We start from the raw sequence: 20,555 nt of genomic DNA on the forward strand, positions 1-20,555 counted from the left end.
TATTTAAAGTATGAGTATGAGGAGTATGTGGCGTCTCCAATGAAGAAAAGAGAGTATGAGCATATGATACAAAATCTTTGTGCTGCTAAAAACAAGAAGTTATGACTTAAAGTAGACATGATATTAGTATTAATTCAGTGTCCAACCATTTTCATGGGCTTGTGAAGAAAACTTGTATTTTTACTTTTAAACATTAATCTTATTTATTTAAACATAATATATTATATTATTTCACTTTCAATCTGAAAAAATGTTGGAAGGTATCTTTGTGTAAAATAGGACAGTCAGCAAGCTGTATAATTTAAACACAGTCTCAGACCAAGTTAACAGTTCATCTGCATATTTTAATAAATAAACTTCTGGAGGCTTACTGTAGATTTTTCTCTGTGTACAACAAACAGCGGTGGATGGAGCAGCTACAAAATTACAGACATTAGATCCTTTACATTGAAGGTTAAAGAGTGGTTAAAGGGAAACCAAAGTTGTAGTCATTTTATCTGATGATTTTAATTTTATTTTAAATTATTGTCTCTCAATTGTAATTGTATTTATGATGTAATTTGGTTTTATGAAAATGTATGTTTTATTGTAATATGTATTTATTTAGATTGTTAGCCCAACAAGGGACAATTGTTGAAAATTAGCAGTAGCTATAAACCTATGTGCAGTACATCAGTCTCATGTCTTGCACTTGAACTATGTTTAACTGCACTGTCCCTTTTAAATAAATAAATTCAAAATTTGCTTTTCTTCACATCAGAGTTTGTTAATCAGGTGCTTTGATCAAGGACTCCTGCTCACTTTTGTCCCAGTAAAGGTTTAAATGGTGATCACAGGGAGGATGCTGGAAACACATTTTTCTTTCATTCAACCTGAGCTCACATCTCTGTAACGGCTCCTCCTCTTTGCTGCGTGTAAACAGACTCCAGCTCCATGTTAAACTGCCAGAGTCATCATCACTGCTGCTGTTGTGTTATTAATGTTTTTGTTTAAAAAAACAAAACAAAAGAAAACTGCAGGCTGTGCGGGCTTAATGTTGTCAAACTTTTTATTCATGCACTGCTCCTAAATATGTTTGTATTGCAGATTTCGCAAATGTGGGTGAAGCACTTGTGTTTACATAGTTTAACACATCTGCACGCTGCAGAGCCGTGTGTTAAACGAAGCACCGAAGGCTGAATCGTTGCAGCCCTAGATGGATGGTTCAAACACAGGGCAAGAGGTTCAGTTTAGAGACTTCCACGAATCAAGGAAACTTTCTTTATTTTATTTTTTCACTTTTTAGTGACATTTTGGTTTAGTTATGATAGTTTTTGCAGCAACAGGCATAGGTTGTGCAAACCCAAGACCAAACAGTTGTTTTTTGTTCTGCCAGTCACTACACATATGCTGCTTACAGTTTCAACAGCTAACACCGCTTTGTTTAACAGGTGACTGTTATTGAGCTGACAAATTTATAGCATCAAGTTCACTTCCTAGTTTTTTGTTTGTTGGTTTGTTTTAAGAGCTGCACAGCCAATAGCCATTACACAAAAAGTCATAATTCTTTGCTGAGCAGACTAATGTATTATTGAATTTAAAACATCCTTTTAACACTTCTGACATGACAACCACTGAAGCTAAGTTAATAAACGTACTTGTACGGTGTAAATGACATATCAAGAATCAACTGTTACCAATCAACCACCCAAGTGTTTAAATGGAAAATATCTGCATATTCATGGACTCTTCATTTCTCTGAGGGAAGAACGTTCACTAATAATGCTCACTGGTGTCGTTAAGCTGCTAACAAGGTCGCCCTACCTCCTCCGCTGCAGCCTCAGACAGAAGCCCCTCCCTCTGTGCACAGGTGACGTGGAAGTAGGATCGACACATTCCTGCATCACAGCTGATACACACACCAGTCCTGGCAAAACGGGCATCCTCACAGAAACTGCACTCCTGCTCATAACAAAAATAACACATAACATTTTTTCATTTTTCAAAAACGCCAGTATGCAACTGCTTCACTGTTAACCGGTTTTCATCTTGACAGATATTTTGGATTATCTACTGAAATTCTGACGCTTCCATGTGAATTTCTAATTAAGCTGCTTTCAGGTTTTACATGATGAATCAGCCTCACCTTAACGCTTGTATTTAGCACAATTACCTCGCTTATACATCAGTTCAGACTGACGAAACTTTAGCTGAAAAGCTCTAAAGCTGAATTTCTCAAACTTGTTCCCTGGACTGGGAACTTTGCCCCCACTAAGTGCCTTCTCAACAGGTAACTTCAGCAACTTTAGGGGTGGAACGTGCCACTTTTAAATTGTGCCCCATTACTGATCATAATGATTACTGTAAGTAGAGCATTTCCGGTGTTTAATCAGTTTTGCTGCAAAAAAAATGTCTGAATACAGCCTCTAGTTTATGGGTGTCAAACTCAGCCCTCTCTGATCATAAGTGGGCGGGACCAGTGAAACTCTCCTTTCTGTCAATGTAAAGAAGTTACAAATTTAACTTTTTCTACATCATAAAGAAAAAGACGCTGTGACAAAAAAAATTCGTCAGCATGATGCAAGATTACAGAAAAAGTTCTGGCAGCTCATTACAAAGACTGTCCAGTGTTTCTTTTTTTTCTCAATGAAAATAAAATTGGGCTTCACTTTAGCCACCTCCTAATTTTAGAAATTCACTAATATCATTGAAATGCAGCCAGATGCTGCTCATTTTATATTTTCGCCCATTTCTTCATTTTTCCCCGACAAGCTGGCGTTTAAATCTGGCTTGCAGGTCTCGCCGTGTAACTGCCTGTACCACTACACTTGCTGTCTTCCGAACGCCTGCCCCCCTCCTCCTTTCACTAATGGTACGACCCCAGTCTTTGCACGGATTGGCCTCATGGCCGATAAACACTATTTACATTGAAATTCATCTTCATCAGTGAGCAAAAAGAGAACTTGCCTTGGCCCCATATTTTGAATAATTCATCTCTGTGAGTGTTACTGGTCGCAACTTATCAATGTCTCCAAATGCCACTCCAGGAACATAAAGGGCACAAACCACATGCACCCACCTGAAAACATCAAAGAATAAAAGCAAAATTGGTGAACAAATGGTACAAAGAATGATAGAAAAATCCAGAATTGGAAATGGCTCAGAATCAAGTAGCATTTTAAACATTTCGACTCCTGGATGCTGATTTCACAAAAAGCTGTGAACTGATAAATCATAACTATGGTTTATTTTTGCATTTAATGTAGAGAATTTGTGTAGACAATAAGACACTTAATATCATGAAACTAGTTTCTCAGATACTCAAAAAGAAATTGACTCATAGATTTATGTAGGCCCAGACTCATGCTACAGTTTGGTGTGAGACAGTTTCAAATGTGGACTTTAGGCAAGAGAATCCAAAGTCCAATATAAAGATATCCATCTCTAGCAAGCAACCGCTTCACAGTTTAATTTGCTGTGTTTTTCATGCTCTACTGAAGTAGTAAATTCGTGTGCAGCCTGGCTGAGGAGCACTATCAGCGATAACGTGGCTGAAGTCTCCACGCTTCACATAACACAGTCTTTTCTCTCACTCTTTTTCTTCCTCTCTTTTCTCCTCCCTCCATTCCTCCAACAGTTCTATTTTCCTTCTTAATCAAACCTGCTTTTCTCCTCAGCACTGAATATATAACACAGTTCAGACAGTCTTTGGATCCCTGCAGCATTTTGAATAGCACAGATCATTAGCTGTTATTTGTTTCTGAACATGTTCCACTTGCTGTATCTTCTAAATGGCAACTGACCACCAGGTCATTGTGCCACTGTATCCCACCTCCCAGCATCCGTCTCTTTGAAGATGCCATCCTGGTTGGGGCATAGCTCACAGCTGGGAGTCACTCCATTCTTGCAGGCATCACAGAACCAAGGCTCTGTTGAATTCTCAGAGGCCGAGCTCATAATCGAGTCACTCTCGCCGTCCACACCGTAACACCCTGGAAGCAAAGACCAGTATTAACCTTACTGAACAGTCATCCCATTCAAATGAAAACTGCTCCTGTGAGCCACAGCGTGCAACACATGTGGTAGATGCGACGCTGTGCCATAGAGGTTAGAGGTTAGGAGTAAAAAAAAAAAAAAAAAGATAATTTTGCATTACTCTGTAACATGGTCTGAGATCCACTGACACATCATTAGCAATTAATAATATAAACCTTAGGCTACACATTTACTCTAGCACAAAATATGTTTCTTTGAGAGAACCAACACAAAGACAGCAAAGGTGAAACTGTGGACTAGTCCAAATAGCAGCTCACAGCTATCACTTCAGTGATTCTACTGTGGAAATTACCACAAGCAGAAATTAAGGCTACAACGTGACTGCTAATCACTGCTTTTGTTTCCTGATGAAAAATCAGTCCCTGGCTGGGCTTTGCATACAGTCAGTTTTCACATCATACTGAGATTATCTATTTCCTTTATGTTAGCATTCTGTTTTTGCACATCCTTGTAGATTCAATTCTGATTTTTTTAATTTTTTTTTTTAAATGACAGGCTCAGTATGCACTTTACCGTCACATTCCTGACGCTTCCCACAGCAAAAAATAAAAGTAATGTCCTCAAAAGCTAGCTTGGCTATTTTCCTCCTCTGCAATGAGCTGAAGTCAGCGCAAGTGGAGCAAGTGCAGTACACTACTGCATTACAGAAAAAGCTCCTTTGATTAAAGTAATGTATAACTCTAAAACACCTTACACCAAACACTGCCCATGTGACATATCTCTATGCCTTTTGCCTTTATTAAGACACAAATGTAAACAATGTAAAAAAGGGAAACGGGTTCACATGCCAACTAACAGAGGAGCTCCAAGGACACACTGACAACTAGGGATGGGTATCGTTTAGGTTTTATCCGATACCGGTGCCAAATTGGTACTTTTGAAACGGTGCCGGTGCTCAAACGGTGCTCAAACCGGTGCTTAAAGAATGGAGAACAAAAAATTGGTCCAAAAACCTCTCATGTTCAGCTGTTTTTTGTAAAAAGATAACAATGTTAGCCTTTTCTGCAGCTATGGGGCATATATGGTATCACTCTTGGCTGGAAGCAGTGCTTAAACAATGGAAAAAACACAAACTTTGTCCAAAAACCTCTCATGTTTAACTGTTTTCCACTTTTTCTTTGGTCATTTTAGCCTTTTTGGCCAGGGTGAAGGGAGTATCTGCCATCAAACAAGAAGACAGCCGCATGTAACTACGATGGTGTTTGCTAGTTCACCTTACGTGCATTAATTTAATAACGTGGTTAGCCTACTCAACGTAAATTACACACGAACAACATTAAGCTACTCACGCAGAGAAGAACGGCTGCTGCTGCATCATCATCCTCATCATTTCTGCTACACTGGCAGGGCTAGGGGCCAGGACTCTCCTCTTCGGGTTTTTGGGGATGTTGCTAACTCCGGGTCCGATAACAGGCAACCCACCCGCAGTAGATGTGCTCGGTGTGAGGTCTCAGCAAGCTATCAAATACAGCGCATTTCTGGGCTTTTAAAAAAAACGCTATGCGTCGCCAGGTGTTTCATCGGATTTGAGGTGTTACCTCCTTTGACAGTATGACAGTATCAGCTTAAAGCACTTGTTGCAGGCTGCTGAGTTTGCATATTTTGCTGTGAAGTACAGCCAGACTTTTGACCGCTTCGCCTTGGGCATTTTTAATCTGTAGCTCTGCATAAAAGAACGTACGTACCTGGCCCCGCCTACTATCCTCGGAAACGTAAAATGATTGGCTAGAAGTGTATCACAGCTCAGGAAAAAAAAGCACCGAAATAAAGCACCGAAATGTGCGCTGCTTTTCGGTCTGGTTACTACCGTTTATGTCAGAACCGGTGCCATCATGGCACCGGACACCGGTACCCATCCCTACTGACAACGTCTTTACTTGCTTCACTTTGGCAGAGCAGCTCCTCAGATTAGGGCTGTTCCATATAATGATATATAGAATAGAATAGAATTCAACTTTATTGTCATTGCACATGCACAGGTACAGGGCAACGAAATGCAGTTTGCATCCATCCAGAAGTGCTTTAGTGATATAGATATATTACAATATATATTAGCAATAATATAGATATGTGAGTATATTACAGAAATGGGTCTATTATGGTATGTTATAATGTACACGGTATGAAGTATGTTGTGAATATTCTATAACTGTAAGTATGTACAGGCTGTAGTGAGTACAAGCTATGTACAGGATATGAACAGGATATAAATATGAAAAACTATACAGAATATGAAATAAATAACTTTACAGAAATCTGAGATATACAGTTATACAGAATATATATTGAATGACGATATAAAAACGTCTATTGTTTCCTATTACACTATCGTTTGTTTTGTGGTGTCGTAAAATAAACAGTTTACAGCAATATCTTTTCATTGTTTTGATGGTCACTGTAGTGGCTATATTAATTTCTTAAAGTTCTCTCTTTCTCTTATATTTAAAATAACCACACTACTGACGGACAAGCGCCTGTTTTTACATGTTGTCGTTAGCAACAATGACGGTAAAACCATCACGTGGCTCTGCTGTCCGCTTGTTTGTTTTCCATGTAAACCTTTCACAATAAAGCTCAAGATCCTGTTGAGACTTTTCAAAATAAACTGAATCACGTGAAAGAGTATGCAGAGAGTTTACGGATGAGAAGAGAAAAAAAAAAAAAAAAAAAAAAGAGCCGTCGGGTGCTTAAAAGTTAACCTTAGACTCAAACTTTGAAAGAAAATGGTGGCCGTCACCACTTATGACTAAAAATGTATAGTTTCGTGCATTGGTTACACCAACTGGAAAAACTTCACGCAAGTCAAGTTGCCCGAGATTCACAGAATTTACAGAAAAATATTACATTTTTGTGATTTATATAGTTGTCAGGACGATAAATGTCTTATACTGGGATATAAGATTTTTGTCATATCGCACAGCCCTACCTCAGATGATAACTGGCTCTGGCTGGCACAATCAGGGGAAACAACCCAGAGCTACCCACAACCACACAATGTGTTGACAATGTCACCGTCAACAAAAGGGTCAGGGTGTTTCCAAATCAAAAACCCTGGATGAATAGCGAAGTGCAATCCCTCCTAAAAAGCCGCAACACTGCCTTCAAGTCAAGGGACAGGGCTGCGTATAGGGCGGCCAGGGCAGACCTGAGTAGAGGCATCAGGAAAGCTAAGGCTGCCTATAGGAGAAGGATTGAAGATCACTTTGCTGACAACGACCCCAGAAAAATGTGGCAGGGGATCAATCACATTACCAACTACAGAAGCAATAACCAGGCGACATCTAGGACTGATGCCTCGCTGGCTGAGGATCTAAACCGTTTCTTCGCCCGCTTTGAGACGACCAGGCCCCCAGCTGCCACACCACTTCCACCCGCCCCCAGCACTGGCACACTAACACTCAGGGAGCATCAAGTGAGGTGTGTTCTAAGGTCAGTGAATCCCAGGAAGGCGGTAGGTCCTGATGGAATACATGGAAAGGTTCTCAGAGCATGTGCTGACGAACTGACCGGAGTCTTCACTAAAATCTTCAACCTTTCCTTGTCATCAAACACCGTCCCGCCCTGCCTCAAAACCTCCACCATCATCCCCATTGCCAAGAAGACAGCTGTGGCCAGCCCAAATGACTACAGGCCTGTTGCACTTACGCCTGTAGTGATGAAGTGCTTTGAGAGACTGGTCTGTCAGCACATCAGGGCCGGTCTGCCTCCCACTCTGGACCCCCACCAATTTGCCTACAGGACAAATCGATCCACCGAGAACGCTATCACCATAGCGCTCCACACTGCGCTGAGTCACCTGGAGCACCGAGGAAGCTATGTGAGAATGCTCTTTCTGGACTTCAGCTCAGCATTCAATCATATCATCCCGGAGATCCTGGTCCAGAAACTGTCTCACCTGGGACTCTCCACCCCCATCTGCCTCTGGATCAAGGACTTCCTGACAAATAGACCACAGTCTGTCAGACTCGGCCCCCACTGGTCCAGCACCATCACACTCAGCACCGGGTCTCCACAAGGATGTGTTTTGAGTCCCCTCCTGTTTACGCTCTATACATCCGACTGCTCCCCTACCCATCTCTCAAACACCATCATAAAGTTCACGGATGACACCACAGTGGTTGGACTCATCTCAAGGGGGGATGAGTCGGACTACAGAGATGAGGTCAACAGACTGACTGAGTGGTGTTCAGTTAACAACCTCCAACTGAACACCACGAAAACTAAAGAACTTATCTTGGACTTCAGGAAGGGCAGAGCAGACCCGGCCCCACTTTACATTCACGGGAGCTGTGTGGAGAGGGTACACTCTATGAGGTTTCTGGGCGTGCACATCTCTGATGACCTCTCCTGGACTGCAAATACCACGGCGGTGGTTAAAAAGGCCCAGCAGCCTCTTCACTTTCTGAGAGTGCTCAGGAGGAACAACCTGGAGGAGAGGCTGCTGGTGACATTTTACAGTGCCAGCATAGAGAGCATCCTAACGTACGGCATAACAACATGGTATGCAGGGTGCTCAGCTGCGGACAGGAAAGTACTGCAGAGGGTCATCAACACAGCCCAGAAGATCACTGGCTGCTCTCTGCCCAGCCTGGAGGTCATTGCAAACTCTCGGTACCTCAGCAGAGCTGGCAATATCATCAAGGACCACTCTCACCCCAGCAACCAACTGTTTGAACTACTACCGTCAGGCCGACGGTACAGGTCACAAAAACCAGGACAAACAGATTCAGGGATAGCTTCTTTCCCAGAGCTATCACCGTAGTAAATAAGCACAAAAACAATTGAACCTATTCCATACCGTCACTGTCATTATATTATGCTGCTATTCATACTGTCATTATATTAATGATGCTATCCTGTATGTATTGTACATACTATTGTTTGAGTACTTACGATTGTTTTTTGTACTTTTTATATTTTACATTTATATTTATTATTGAAACTTGCACCAAGGGAGCGGCACTCCAATTTCGTTGTACTCTGTACAATGACAATAAAGGCTATTCTAACCAACAAAATGAGAAGAAGATGCAAAAGGTGCTCCTGCTTCCTGGGAACTTCCAATGTTGTCATCCAACATGCCACAAGTTGCTTTATTCTGGTGTATGCTCTCATGTCCACTTCATCTATACTCCTCCAATCCTCACACATTCACCTCCCGTGCACATTTTTATAAGTGGACAGCAGCTAAAAGATCTCCTTTGTTATAAAAATGTCAGTGGTAGATCTTAGGCTGCTAATGCAGGGAACTGCATATAGGGTATAATCGAAATTAAAAAAAAAAAAAAACCAAAACACGTTGAAATTATGTAAACTGAAGTGAATTATGCTAACTAAGTGTGACGATAGTAATGAGGTAACTTTTGATACAGAGATAAGGAGAGAGAGCGCAACAAGAGAACAACAAGGTGTGACTCAAAATCAAATGATTGGAGTTACATCGAGTAATTGGATGCCAACATCAGGTGATAGCCATGTCGTACTGGAAAGGCGGAGAGAAGAAGGGGACTATAAGACCCTTTGCAGATAATGATTAGTCGTTACTTCCTCAGGGTTTTGTCGAAGTGTGCAGAAGATTAGAAGACCCTGCATCACACAGTAGATTTCACAGCAAGAAACCCAGAGGATTTAGCCTTCTTTTTGCAACCCACTATGGACCACAAATTGAATTTAATATTTACTATCCAATATGGTGCTCACTACATACTGGAAGGGAACTATCTAAGGAGTTCCACGCTCCTCAAAAAGGATTTTATCCTGCGTGGCAAGGGGAAGAATTCATCAATGGCAAAGGTTTTCGCTCTCTTAAAAAAAAAAAAAAAAAATCAAACTGACAGTAGATATTTAGCAACAGTTTTGATTTTGGGGCCTGGGGAACATTACTGACAACAGGCAAGCTTGTAATCTGATTTTTTTTTTTTTTTTTTTTTTTTTTTTTAACTGTACTTGCCAATTACAACCTGAGAGATATGGTTTAAAATCAGGCAAGTGCCAATGATGTCAACAGATTCTGATCTCTTTAAAAGAATATCATGAGACACTGTATCAAAGGCAGAGCTCAGATCATAGAGAAAGCATGGCTAACAGCCCAAAGTCAGTTGCCATTAGTGGATCATTTGTGATTTTGTCCTGGACTTCCTCTGTAGTGTGAAGTGGCAGAACACCAGACTGAAATTGTTCAAACGAATGACTGTTATTAAGGTGTACAACAACATTTTTTTCAAGAATTTTTGAAAGAAAAGGTAAATTTGCAATTGAACTGTACTTATTGAGGTTCACCGGGTTTCTGAAGTGTTAGATTTATCTCAGCTGTTTTAAGAGGTAGAGGAAAAACCCAGGGATCAGGGAAGAGTGAATAACCTCAGTTATTAAAGGAGAGAGAGAGAGGATAAACAGGATGTTGCCAGTCAGAGGTGGGTCAAGGCAACACGTAGAAGGTTTAGATTTCTTTAAAATCATACAGTGTGCCATATGTGGAATTATCTAGAGCCAGTTGCTGACAGATGTTACTAAGCTTAGTACTGAAAAAGGCTATAAAAATGTTCTAATGATCAGTGCAGTAAACCTGAGGTGGAAAATTGTCAGGTGATTTAATGTAGAGAGTCCTTGTATTCCCTTCACCAGACCTCATTAGTACTGCATAATATTCATATTTGACTGCAGACAGAGCATCCTTATAATTCCACATGTTGACGATGCATATCCTTATGGACAGCAAGACCAGTCTTTGTGCAAAGCCATTCCAAGCAATCTTTAGTTTTAAGTTTGCATAAATCCAGAGTAAACCAAGGAGCAGAGTGAATGAAATAGACAGTCCAAGTTTTCAAGGGAAAGTACTGAGTAGACTGTGTAGTCCATTATTGTAGTAAGACACCAGTTTATCAGGAGTAGATAAATTGTCTCTACTGGGCAGACTGTCAGTTCTACAGGAGAAGGCAGTTATGTCAATGTTTTTAATATTGCGATATGATAGAGCGAAAAGAGTTTGACTTAGATAATATTAAATGGACATCAAAAGATACCAGCTTGTGGCCAGATATGGAAAGATTAGATGCTATACGGTTCTGAGGAGTAACACTGCATACATCGCATAATATCAAGAATATGGCCCTTAGAGTGAGACTGAAAATCAATAAATTGTTGCAGGCCACAGCTATTAAGAGATGATGAATAATCTCTCATAAGAGTATTAGTGACAGTGTCTAGATGTATATTAAAATCACCCAGCAAACTAACATTGCAGGAGAAAAAACTTAGAAGCTGGATGAAGCCAAGCAAACACATTTTAATATTGTCCTCTTAATTTTCTGAGGCTGCCTAAACAATTACTTGGCTGATGTGGTTTCTATGGCTGCTATTACACCAGGCATACGTGCGCTTTACTACCAATGAGAACAGCAATCAGCACTCTCCCTCTGTCAGGGAGATAACACTCCAACTCCTAATTCAGTCAAGCAGCCTTTGGGCTTTTTGAGCAATGGGAAAGACTCAAAAATCAAAAACTTAGTGTTCTGCATGCCACACTGGGGAGTCAGACAGCCCATAAAAAGCAAATACTGGGGTAGACAGAGTTGTTTATTCAGCTCTACACTGTTTGGTGGGCGCGCGTCCTTTTCTGATTGAGAGACCATTTGCTGTGTGCCATGGTGAATCACTAATTCTGAAATCTGCTCTCAGAGGCTGCTGGGGCTCTAGTCTGAAATTTTAAAACAGGCCTCTGGTTTTTCCGTGGAATCTACTCACTCGTGCAATTAAGGCACAACTGCAGCTTTTCCTTTTTAAAGAATAGGACAATCTGTTTTCACAATCTATTGTTACCCCTTAGCACCACTATTATGTATTCTACCTCAATTTTGCCCCCACAAGATGTACCAAGGGCAGAAGGCTTTAAAAAAAGGATCATCTAGGCAGTTCGTCTTTACTTATTGAGCTCTGAAACTGGGGTTTGTGAACAACCACCGTGCTGGTTTAAATGATGTAGGGTTGAACCATGCCACAAATCTTTGGTGTTCCTTTTGAACTGAGATACAAAGCTCAGACCGTTTAGCCATGGGTTACTGGCTAATATGAGCTAAGCTGACAAAAAGTGATGACTACAAGATAGCTTCATAATCCCTGAAGGAAGATTATCCCTGTCAGAAATGGACTTTGCAGGAAAAAAAGAAGGTAGAGTTGACTGAACCACCGAGAGAACTGCTCAACTATATTGACATTTTATGAAAAAAAATGCTTTGTTTATGTTCCACAAACACAAAATACATCAAAAGGAAGTGTACAAGGTTACAGAATAAAATATAAACTCGTTTTCACAGGTACTGTGAAATGTATGTATTTTTTTATAACTTTCCCTTAATTATACATTTTGCTTTTTACCAATAATAATGCTCATTTACGGTATACTGGAAATATTTTCTCCAACCCCATCTCTAGAAAAACTCGGAAAAGTACGTTCATTTTAAGTTCACAAGTTTGATAAATAGTTATTCGTGTGTTTTTATCTCTGTCACTGTAACATAACCATGTATGAAATTAAAATAAATCTCAGGACAAGAGGCATTTTTTTCATCAGCCAAACTTGATGAATGTACAGGAGGTTTAGTGCTGTCCACTCCAGTACAGGGGTCCCATATATACGGTCTGCTATCTGAAACTCTTTTACCCTGAAAAATGTACAATAACTAAAGTAGTAAAGTCTTAACTGCAGATACAACTCACCTTTCATCTCTGACCTAAATCCCTTTATGTTTTAATCTTAAAAAAATAGTTTGTGAGCTTTGAAATGAGTCAGTATGTTAAGAGTACTACACCTTTTTAGCAAGGGCGCATAGCATTCGTTCTTCAAGTATTTATTCTTGAATGCGCAGGTGTTTTGTTTTTCCCCTACTGATCCAGTATGAACTCAAAACCAAACTACATCATTATGTTTTTAGACACCAGTCAGACCACCACTAGACAGTGTGATTAGAAAGTATTGCTTTACATCATCACTATAAAAAACACCATTCAGAGAGCAAATATACAGTAGTTACAGCCTTTGTAGGGCCTGGTGTGATTTTCAATTTATATAGGTGTGTCCCTCCTTAGGCGTCACACCTTTTGTACAGCTGACCCTACCCAGCAATTAAGAGAATACTTAAGGCCCACCCCACCCCCACAACCCGAAATAGAGTAAACAGAAGAGAACAGATGGGTGGATTGAGAGAAAAAAATATTACCAGCCTTCCCACACATGTATCATTGAGTAGTGCTACTTTAATAACTGCTGATATTTCCTTAAGAGTCTTGCTCCCACTATTGATCATTCTGAGGTGACCTGAATTTCTTCCACTAAACTGTCAGCACATCTTTTAGGCCCCATTCCTACAAGACCGCTCAAATAAGTTTTAGCATTAATTAATGCTGTCTTAACTAATTATAGACCAGTTTCTAACCTTTTTTTAATCTTGAAGAGTAGGTGTCAAAGAGTTAACTAAATATTTGCAGAAGAAAGGTTTATATGATGAGTTTCAGTCAGCAGTGTTTCTGTGCTAGGATGCACACTAGGGAGGGTTATAAATATTCTTTTTATGGCCTCCGACAGTGGACTCATCTCTGTGCTTGTCCTGCTAGATAACAGGGCAGTATTCAACACTGTTGACCATAACAATTTATTACAGAGAACTAGAACACACCATAGGTATGAAAGGAATTACACTGCAAAGTTTCAATCATATCTATCTAAGAGACGCCAATTTGTGGCATTTCTGAGGTATCTTTACTTCAAAAGCTAGTCATGGAGTTTGAAAACACTGTATAGATTTGTATTGCTATGCAGATGACAGCCACCTTTACTTATCCATGAAGCTGTATGATACAAATCAGTTAGCTGAAGTGAAGACGTAAAGGCCTGGATGACTTCTAATTTCCCATATCTAAATAGCCCGATGTCAGATCGCAAAATTTCCAGTGCAAAATTTAAGATTCAAAGGTTGTAGCGTTAACTGCAAGATTTCGCTTTAAACTAAACTAGTTTTATTACTATTTACACTTAAAAAGCTAATTTCAAAAAAAACAACCATACAACGACAAGTGACAGCACCACCCAGAGTGGAAGAACTTGAAGATTTCATCAACAGATCCAACAAACAAAACCCAACCAAGTTAGAAAGACTGATTTGTCAACTGATGCCGAGGACCTACTCACAACCGACATTCAGGTAAGTGTTTTTGAGCCCATTAACAAAAAGTTGGATCTCTTAGCCATGCCTTATCAGGAGATGAAGGATTAAAATCAAGCTTAGATATTTTTTTTGTCTCCCGTGTTGTCTCTGGCAGCCAAGGCTGATGTTTCCATTTTCTCATGGAAAAAGGGTTGTGTCATAGGGGTAGGAAATGTTGGGATGGACAAGATCCAATCTGGGAGCAACCTCATCTGCGTTATGAAAGGTCTGTCACCAAGATAGAGATCTGTAGCATTCTCAAAAGTCTCAGTTTTAACCTGTTTATAAAAACAGAAAAACAAAACAAAAGCAAAGTTGTGCTTTGGACAACAAAAACATTATGGGCCAGGTTTTGATAGGTTCTAGGTTCATCAGTGTAATGCAAAATTTGTGTTTCAACTCATCTAATCTCTGTGTGCTATTGGTACGTACTTGTAACTTGTACAAAGAATACGTGTATGATGGTATCCACACAATGGTACCACACTTGCCAGTCACATATAAAACTTCTCTGAATCCCATTTTGTGTAGTTTTTCCACCTGTGTTGTACACTTTTTGGCTCACTTCATAATATGAGTTGGGAGTTCATACTCTTATTTTTGCACAAATTACTGTTTATATTTCATTCCAGAAATCAGTATTTGAGTTCATATTGGGGAAAAATGTAGAAAAAAAAACATAACTTATTAGACACTCAGAAAGACAAATGATCAGCTAAATGTTAAACGTTGAAATCCAGCAGGTGGCAGTCGATTTTGTAGACATATAGATATATCTATTATTGTACAATCTACTGTACAATATAAAGCGCCTTGAGGCGACTGCAGTTGTGATTTGGCGCTATATAAATAAAATTGAATTGAATTGAATAGATAGGTACCTTAATGTATTAGAGTAACAAAGTTTTTTAAATGTTGGATAGTTTTTTCTTAAGACAATGATTCAGCAGTTACTGTACTGAGTTTGGAGAGTAAGGCTTTTATGAATTTTTTGGAGTATAGGATAACAGATTTTAAGTTGTCAGTATTCAAGAAATTGAACTGTGAACTTTGATCCTAACCTTCATCCCAGAATATTTAGGTTTTCTTGTGGAAAACTGGTGGAAAGAGGTAAAATGGTAGAGTTTGACCAGTTCAGAGAGTAGCTGGAGACTTCTCTCTAACCTTAAATGTTTGCGGCAAGGAAGAATGGGGTCCTGAAGGATTAATGGCAAACCATCTGCATAAGGGAGATATTTATGTTCTGTATTAGATAATGTCTTAAAGCAGGGGTCTCAAATTTGGCCCTTAAAGTGACTTTTTATGTTAGGGAGGATTTGTTTGTTGTTGAGTGCAATTTTTTAAATAAGTTTTTTAAAAAGCAAAACATTATTTAATATGAAGGCAACATGAGCAGAGAGTACAAACATGTTGAGGGACTTGTGTTAGTTCAGTGAGAGAGTAATGTGTGCACTTGTGTCTGCATTTTTATTTTGGTAAATACGAACAAAATTATAGCAGAAGTGCTTCTGCATGTCTGAAAGAGAGGACCAATGTGTTTATTTAGTAGTTGAACCCCCCCTCACCTCTACTGCAGAGCCCCTCTGTTTTCACAGAGTTGTGCGTCCACATTGAAAAGGCCGAAAACGCTTACGTTCCAGTACTGCGCATGCGTGAAACCAAGACGATTCGATCTGCCTCATTTCTGCCGCGGAAACTGAAACGTCCCGGCAAAATGCCAAGGAAAAGCACAGAGGTTTTTAAATGGACTAACAATGAGGTGGCGTTGTTGCTGCGGGTAACACAAAAGTACAAAGTTGCAAAAGCGATTGAGAATTAAAGAAATTGAAGAAAAGCTATTTGGTGCATGTACAAACTGATATTAATCTTTAATATGGCTGAAATAATTGAGCGCAAACAAAACAACTGCTGTATAATGCCTTCCGCTATCTTAGGTTAATTGGTCACATGACTGCATCACATGACTAAAATGTGTCATCGTTTTCGAAAAGGCTCCGGGTTCTCTGTCCACACTGCAACGCGAAAACTGCTGAAGGACATCACGTCTGACACTGTGGTCAGCACCACAATAACTGTGCTGTCCCCCCTTCTCTTCACCCTGTACACCTCTGACTTGAGCTATAACTCTGAATCACGCCATATTCAGACATTTGCGGATGATACAGCCATCATGGGGTGTATCTGGGATGGTCAGGAAGAAGAGTACAGGAGTCTGGTGAGGAACTTTGTTACATGGAGTCACACAAACCACCTGCAGCTCAACACATTGAAGACCAAGGAACTAGTTGTGGACTTCGGGAGGTCCAGACCAGGTGCAGTGCCAGTTAAGGAGGTGGTCAACATGTACAAGTACCTCGGACTGTGGGTGGACAACAAACTGGACTGGTCATACAACACGCAGCACCTGTATAAAAAAAAAGCCAAAGCAGACTATTTCGTCAGGAGGCTGTGGTCTTTCAACATCTGCAGGAAACTCCTGTGGATGTTCTACTAGTCGGTGGTTGCCGGTATACCTTTCCATGCTGTGTTGTGTATGGGGAGCAGAACAGCAAAGGAGGACTCATCCAGGCTGGAAAAACTAATCAGGAAGACTGGCTCTGTGGCCGGCATGAAGCTGGACATTCTGGTGACAGTGGCAGAGAAGACGACACTAAAGAAACTGCTGGACATTACGGACGATGCTGAACATCCTCCGCATGTGGTCATAAATAATCAAAGGAGTCTACTCAGAGACAGGTTGCTTCTCCCCAAGTCTAAGCCCAACCTAAGACTTATTCTTGATGATCTGGATGGTGCAACCTTCAATTATCGCAAAGACCACACACTTCCATGTACTGTTTTAAACGTACAGTGACACCATGTTATTAGGAGAAACAGCAGATCGATCTATTATGGGGTTCAGTACAGCAACAGTCATCACCCATTTTGAGTTCTGAGCTTAGCAGATTGTTAATGTAACAGATGCGAAGATTAGACTTTGTGAAGAAATGATACAACATCTTTATTAGAGCCATAAAAATGAACAATATTTAGGAAAAGACTTTTCAAATGAGATAAACAGTCTTTTGGAATCAGAAATTGTGTGACTGCAAGCAATCACAAGTATTTGAAATGCTCAACTTCTTTCTACAATTAAGTTCAATATTTTAACAGTCTGGAAAGATGAACACCATATCTGTCCTTCCAGATGACGATAAGAACTGGCTGCAAGGGCTGCCATGTCCTCTTCTTTATCAACCTCTATTGCAAACCACTTAAGCTTCCCTTCTGTGTCCTTTTTTGGAGATTAAACATGTCCCAGAGAAGGAAAATATCAACCAGGAATATGAACAAGATAAATTTAAGACCAGCTCTTAATATCTTGTGTCTGCCTATGCCTATGGAGAATTGGTGATCAGCACTTTTCTTATCCTTCACTACTCTGTGTTTGTGTTGTTAAAGAGTGTGACTGTCCAAGATGGTAGAACAGGTCTTGCTTTTACCTCAAAGGTTTTTGGTGTTTCAAGGTTAAAGGTTAATTCAGCCCATTTGAGTGACTGTCCTGACAACAAAAGTTGCACTTTTTAAAATCCAGCAGGCATGTCATTGCCAGGATAATGGATCAAATAGCCTGTGTACATGTGAGTACCCAAGACTAACAAACCAACTTAGAGAAGTAAAAAAAATGCTTTATAGCACCGTTGGAGGCTTTATAACTACACGTTTATCTTAAAATGAGCTCTGCTTGCTCCCTTTAAATCTTCCTTTAAAGCACAACAAGAGGGGAAATAATTGAATGAGAGTGTATGCATGGCCACCCTTAATTGTGTATTTCTCCGAGAACTCCAATTCAAAAGAGATGACTCACTAAGTCATTGATTTTGCTTCCAAGCAGTTGCACTCACTCAGCTGAAGAAGCTGGACAGAAGTTTACTCCCTCCTTGTCCTTTGTTACAGTTCAAGATTCAATAATACAACAACGATACAAGATCAAAGAGCAGATAGATGCCTGAATAGGGTTTTTTTTTTTAATGTTACCACATCGTATTTACATAAATAAATACATCCCTACACTGCTATTTCTCAAATAACCATTACAGTAAAAAGCAAATCAGTATTGTCCCCAGTTGTCTAACTACATTTCTAAAGGTTTTTCCCTGTGTCATTTCTCATTATTACACATCATTTATGGACTTTGTGTATTGATTTCTTTGCATGTGTGGATTGCATGGGTTGTTACCAACATTTGGTGAGAATGTCATATCATTAAAGTGCTTTGAGTGCTCCAGGAGAGTAAAAAACACTATATAAGAATCAGTCCATTTACCATGTCAGTAGCACCTTCAGTAATACATTTACTTGATTTACTATGATTCCTCCATAACAATGCGAGAAAGTCTTTAAGTCATACAGGAAACAATTATGTCAAATTGTTGCTGCTAAAGGTGGTCCTACAAGCTGCTGAATCACAGGGAGTACTTAGTTTATCATGCACTGCTCACCTATTTTGGCACTGATTGGCTTATTTTTTTTTTTAATAAACATTGACATGATGTAATATCCCATGTACCGTTGCTTATCTCAGATTGTATTTACCTCATTTTAACACCCGATATATCCTGCCATGAAAAAACTGAACTGAACAGAAGATGTACTTCCTTTTTATTATGACTGTGCATACAAAGCAAAGCAGCAGAGGAGACAAGCATTTGCTTCCTATAACAAGGGCTTTAACTCGCATACCCATCAGAGTAGCATCGGTATCAAATGACCTATTAAACATGACATTGCAGCATTGCGCCCTTGCAATCTCCCCATTTCAATGTGTAGTGAAAGTGTAGACTTCAAACTACATACCTGTTTTTTAAATTGTGTTGACAGGCCGACTAAAACCAGACTTTTATTATCTAAATACAGTCATCATTTTGGCACAGGAAGAATGGGTAAAAACAGGATTTTGTAATGGAAACGTTTGTGATCAGAAAGACCTTGACTCAATAGGCCTGATGACCAAAAATTATTTAAATGAAGCAGAATTATGTAGGAGCAGCAGTCTTCTTTCTTTGTAGGTTGACATTCACTGAACAGAATATGGTTAAATGGTATTAAAGTCAAGTGGTTATATATCAGTTTACTCCATTACAGACTACAGCTGTTGGGCTTCACAACACTGAGGTGAGCACAAGACCCTTGGAAGTTCATCCTTGCTACTGCCAATATGCTGGTAGACTAAGCAAACCTAGCAATGGGACATACTGATGTTAATTAGGAAGAATGGTTATTTAAGTTTGCTTTGAATGGTTGCTGGTCCCAGAGGTGCTGGTCTGAGTAAAACAGCTGAAATACTGGGATTTTCTTACAACCATCTCTTTGGTTTACAGAGCATGTTCCTAAAAAGAGAAAATATCCACTGATCAGAAGCTCTCTGGGTGAAAATGTCTTGCTGATGCTAGAGGTCACAGCAGACTGCCAGGAAGACTTCAAAGCCTTAGTCTCAATCTCATACTGGTTTCTTGAAAATGAACTTTTATTTAAAATATTTTTGATACAAATTTTCTTTTTCTAAGGAAAAAAATATACATTCTACATTCTGAAAGCCAAACAAGTTCTAAATTTGGTACAAGTAAGGTGCAACTTATGAAGTAGCCGATGAGCGTATATGGATAATCAAGTACCTACTCAGGCCTGCGTTGCTATACTGACTTGGATGGGTACCGGTATCCGGTGCCAGCAGCGCACATTTCGGTGCTTTATTTCTGTGCTGTTTTTTCCTGAGATGTCATACACTTTGGATTCTAGCCAATTATTTTACCTTTTCAAAGATAGTAGGCGGGCCCAGGTACATACGTTCTTTTAGAGCAGAGCTACAGATTAAAAATGCCCAAGGCGAAGCGGTTGAAAGTCTGGCTGTACTTCACACCAAAAGATGTAAACTCAGCAGCCTGCAACAAGTGCTTTAAGGTGATACTGTGCAAAGGAGGTAACACCTCGAATCCGATGAAACACTTGGTGACGCATAGCGTTTTTTTAAAAGCCGAGAAATGCACAGTATTTGATAGCTTGCTGTGAGACCTCACACCGAGCACATCTACTGCGGGTGGTTTGCCTGTTATCGGACCCAGAGTTAGCAACATCCCACCAAGAACCCAAAGAGTAGAGTCCTGGCCCCTAGCCCTGCCAGTGTAGCAGAAATGATGACGGATGATGATGGCAGCAGCAGCCGTTCTTCTCTGGGCGAGTAGCTTAATGTTGTTTGTGTGTAATTTACATTGAGTAGGCTAACCACGTTATTAAATTAATGCACGTAAGGTGAACTAGCAAACACCATCGTAGTTACATGCG

General features: G+C 39.9%; 1 protein-coding gene across 7 annotated transcripts in view; it reads right to left on the bottom strand.

The window, feature by feature from the left end:
- Nucleotides 1–20,555, bottom strand: part of phf14 (PHD finger protein 14) — a 142,307-nt gene that overhangs the window by 113,431 nt on the left and 8,321 nt on the right. For all 7 annotated transcript variants that reach the window (XM_040002624.1, XM_040002622.1, XM_040002621.1 and 4 more), the window contains exons 5-7: nt 3,812–3,971; nt 2,947–3,058; nt 1,804–1,941 (exon numbers count right to left, since the gene is read on the bottom strand). In XM_040002624.1, coding sequence (XP_039858558.1) covers nt 1,804–1,941; nt 2,947–3,058; nt 3,812–3,971 — 410 coding nt within the window. The remainder of the gene's footprint in view (nt 1–1,803; nt 1,942–2,946; nt 3,059–3,811; nt 3,972–20,555) is intronic.

Source organism: Simochromis diagramma, unplaced genomic scaffold (assembly GCF_900408965.1).
Source record: "Simochromis diagramma unplaced genomic scaffold, fSimDia1.1 OVJJ01000449.1, whole genome shotgun sequence".
Classification (NCBI taxonomy): Eukaryota; Metazoa; Chordata; class Actinopteri; order Cichliformes; family Cichlidae; genus Simochromis; species Simochromis diagramma.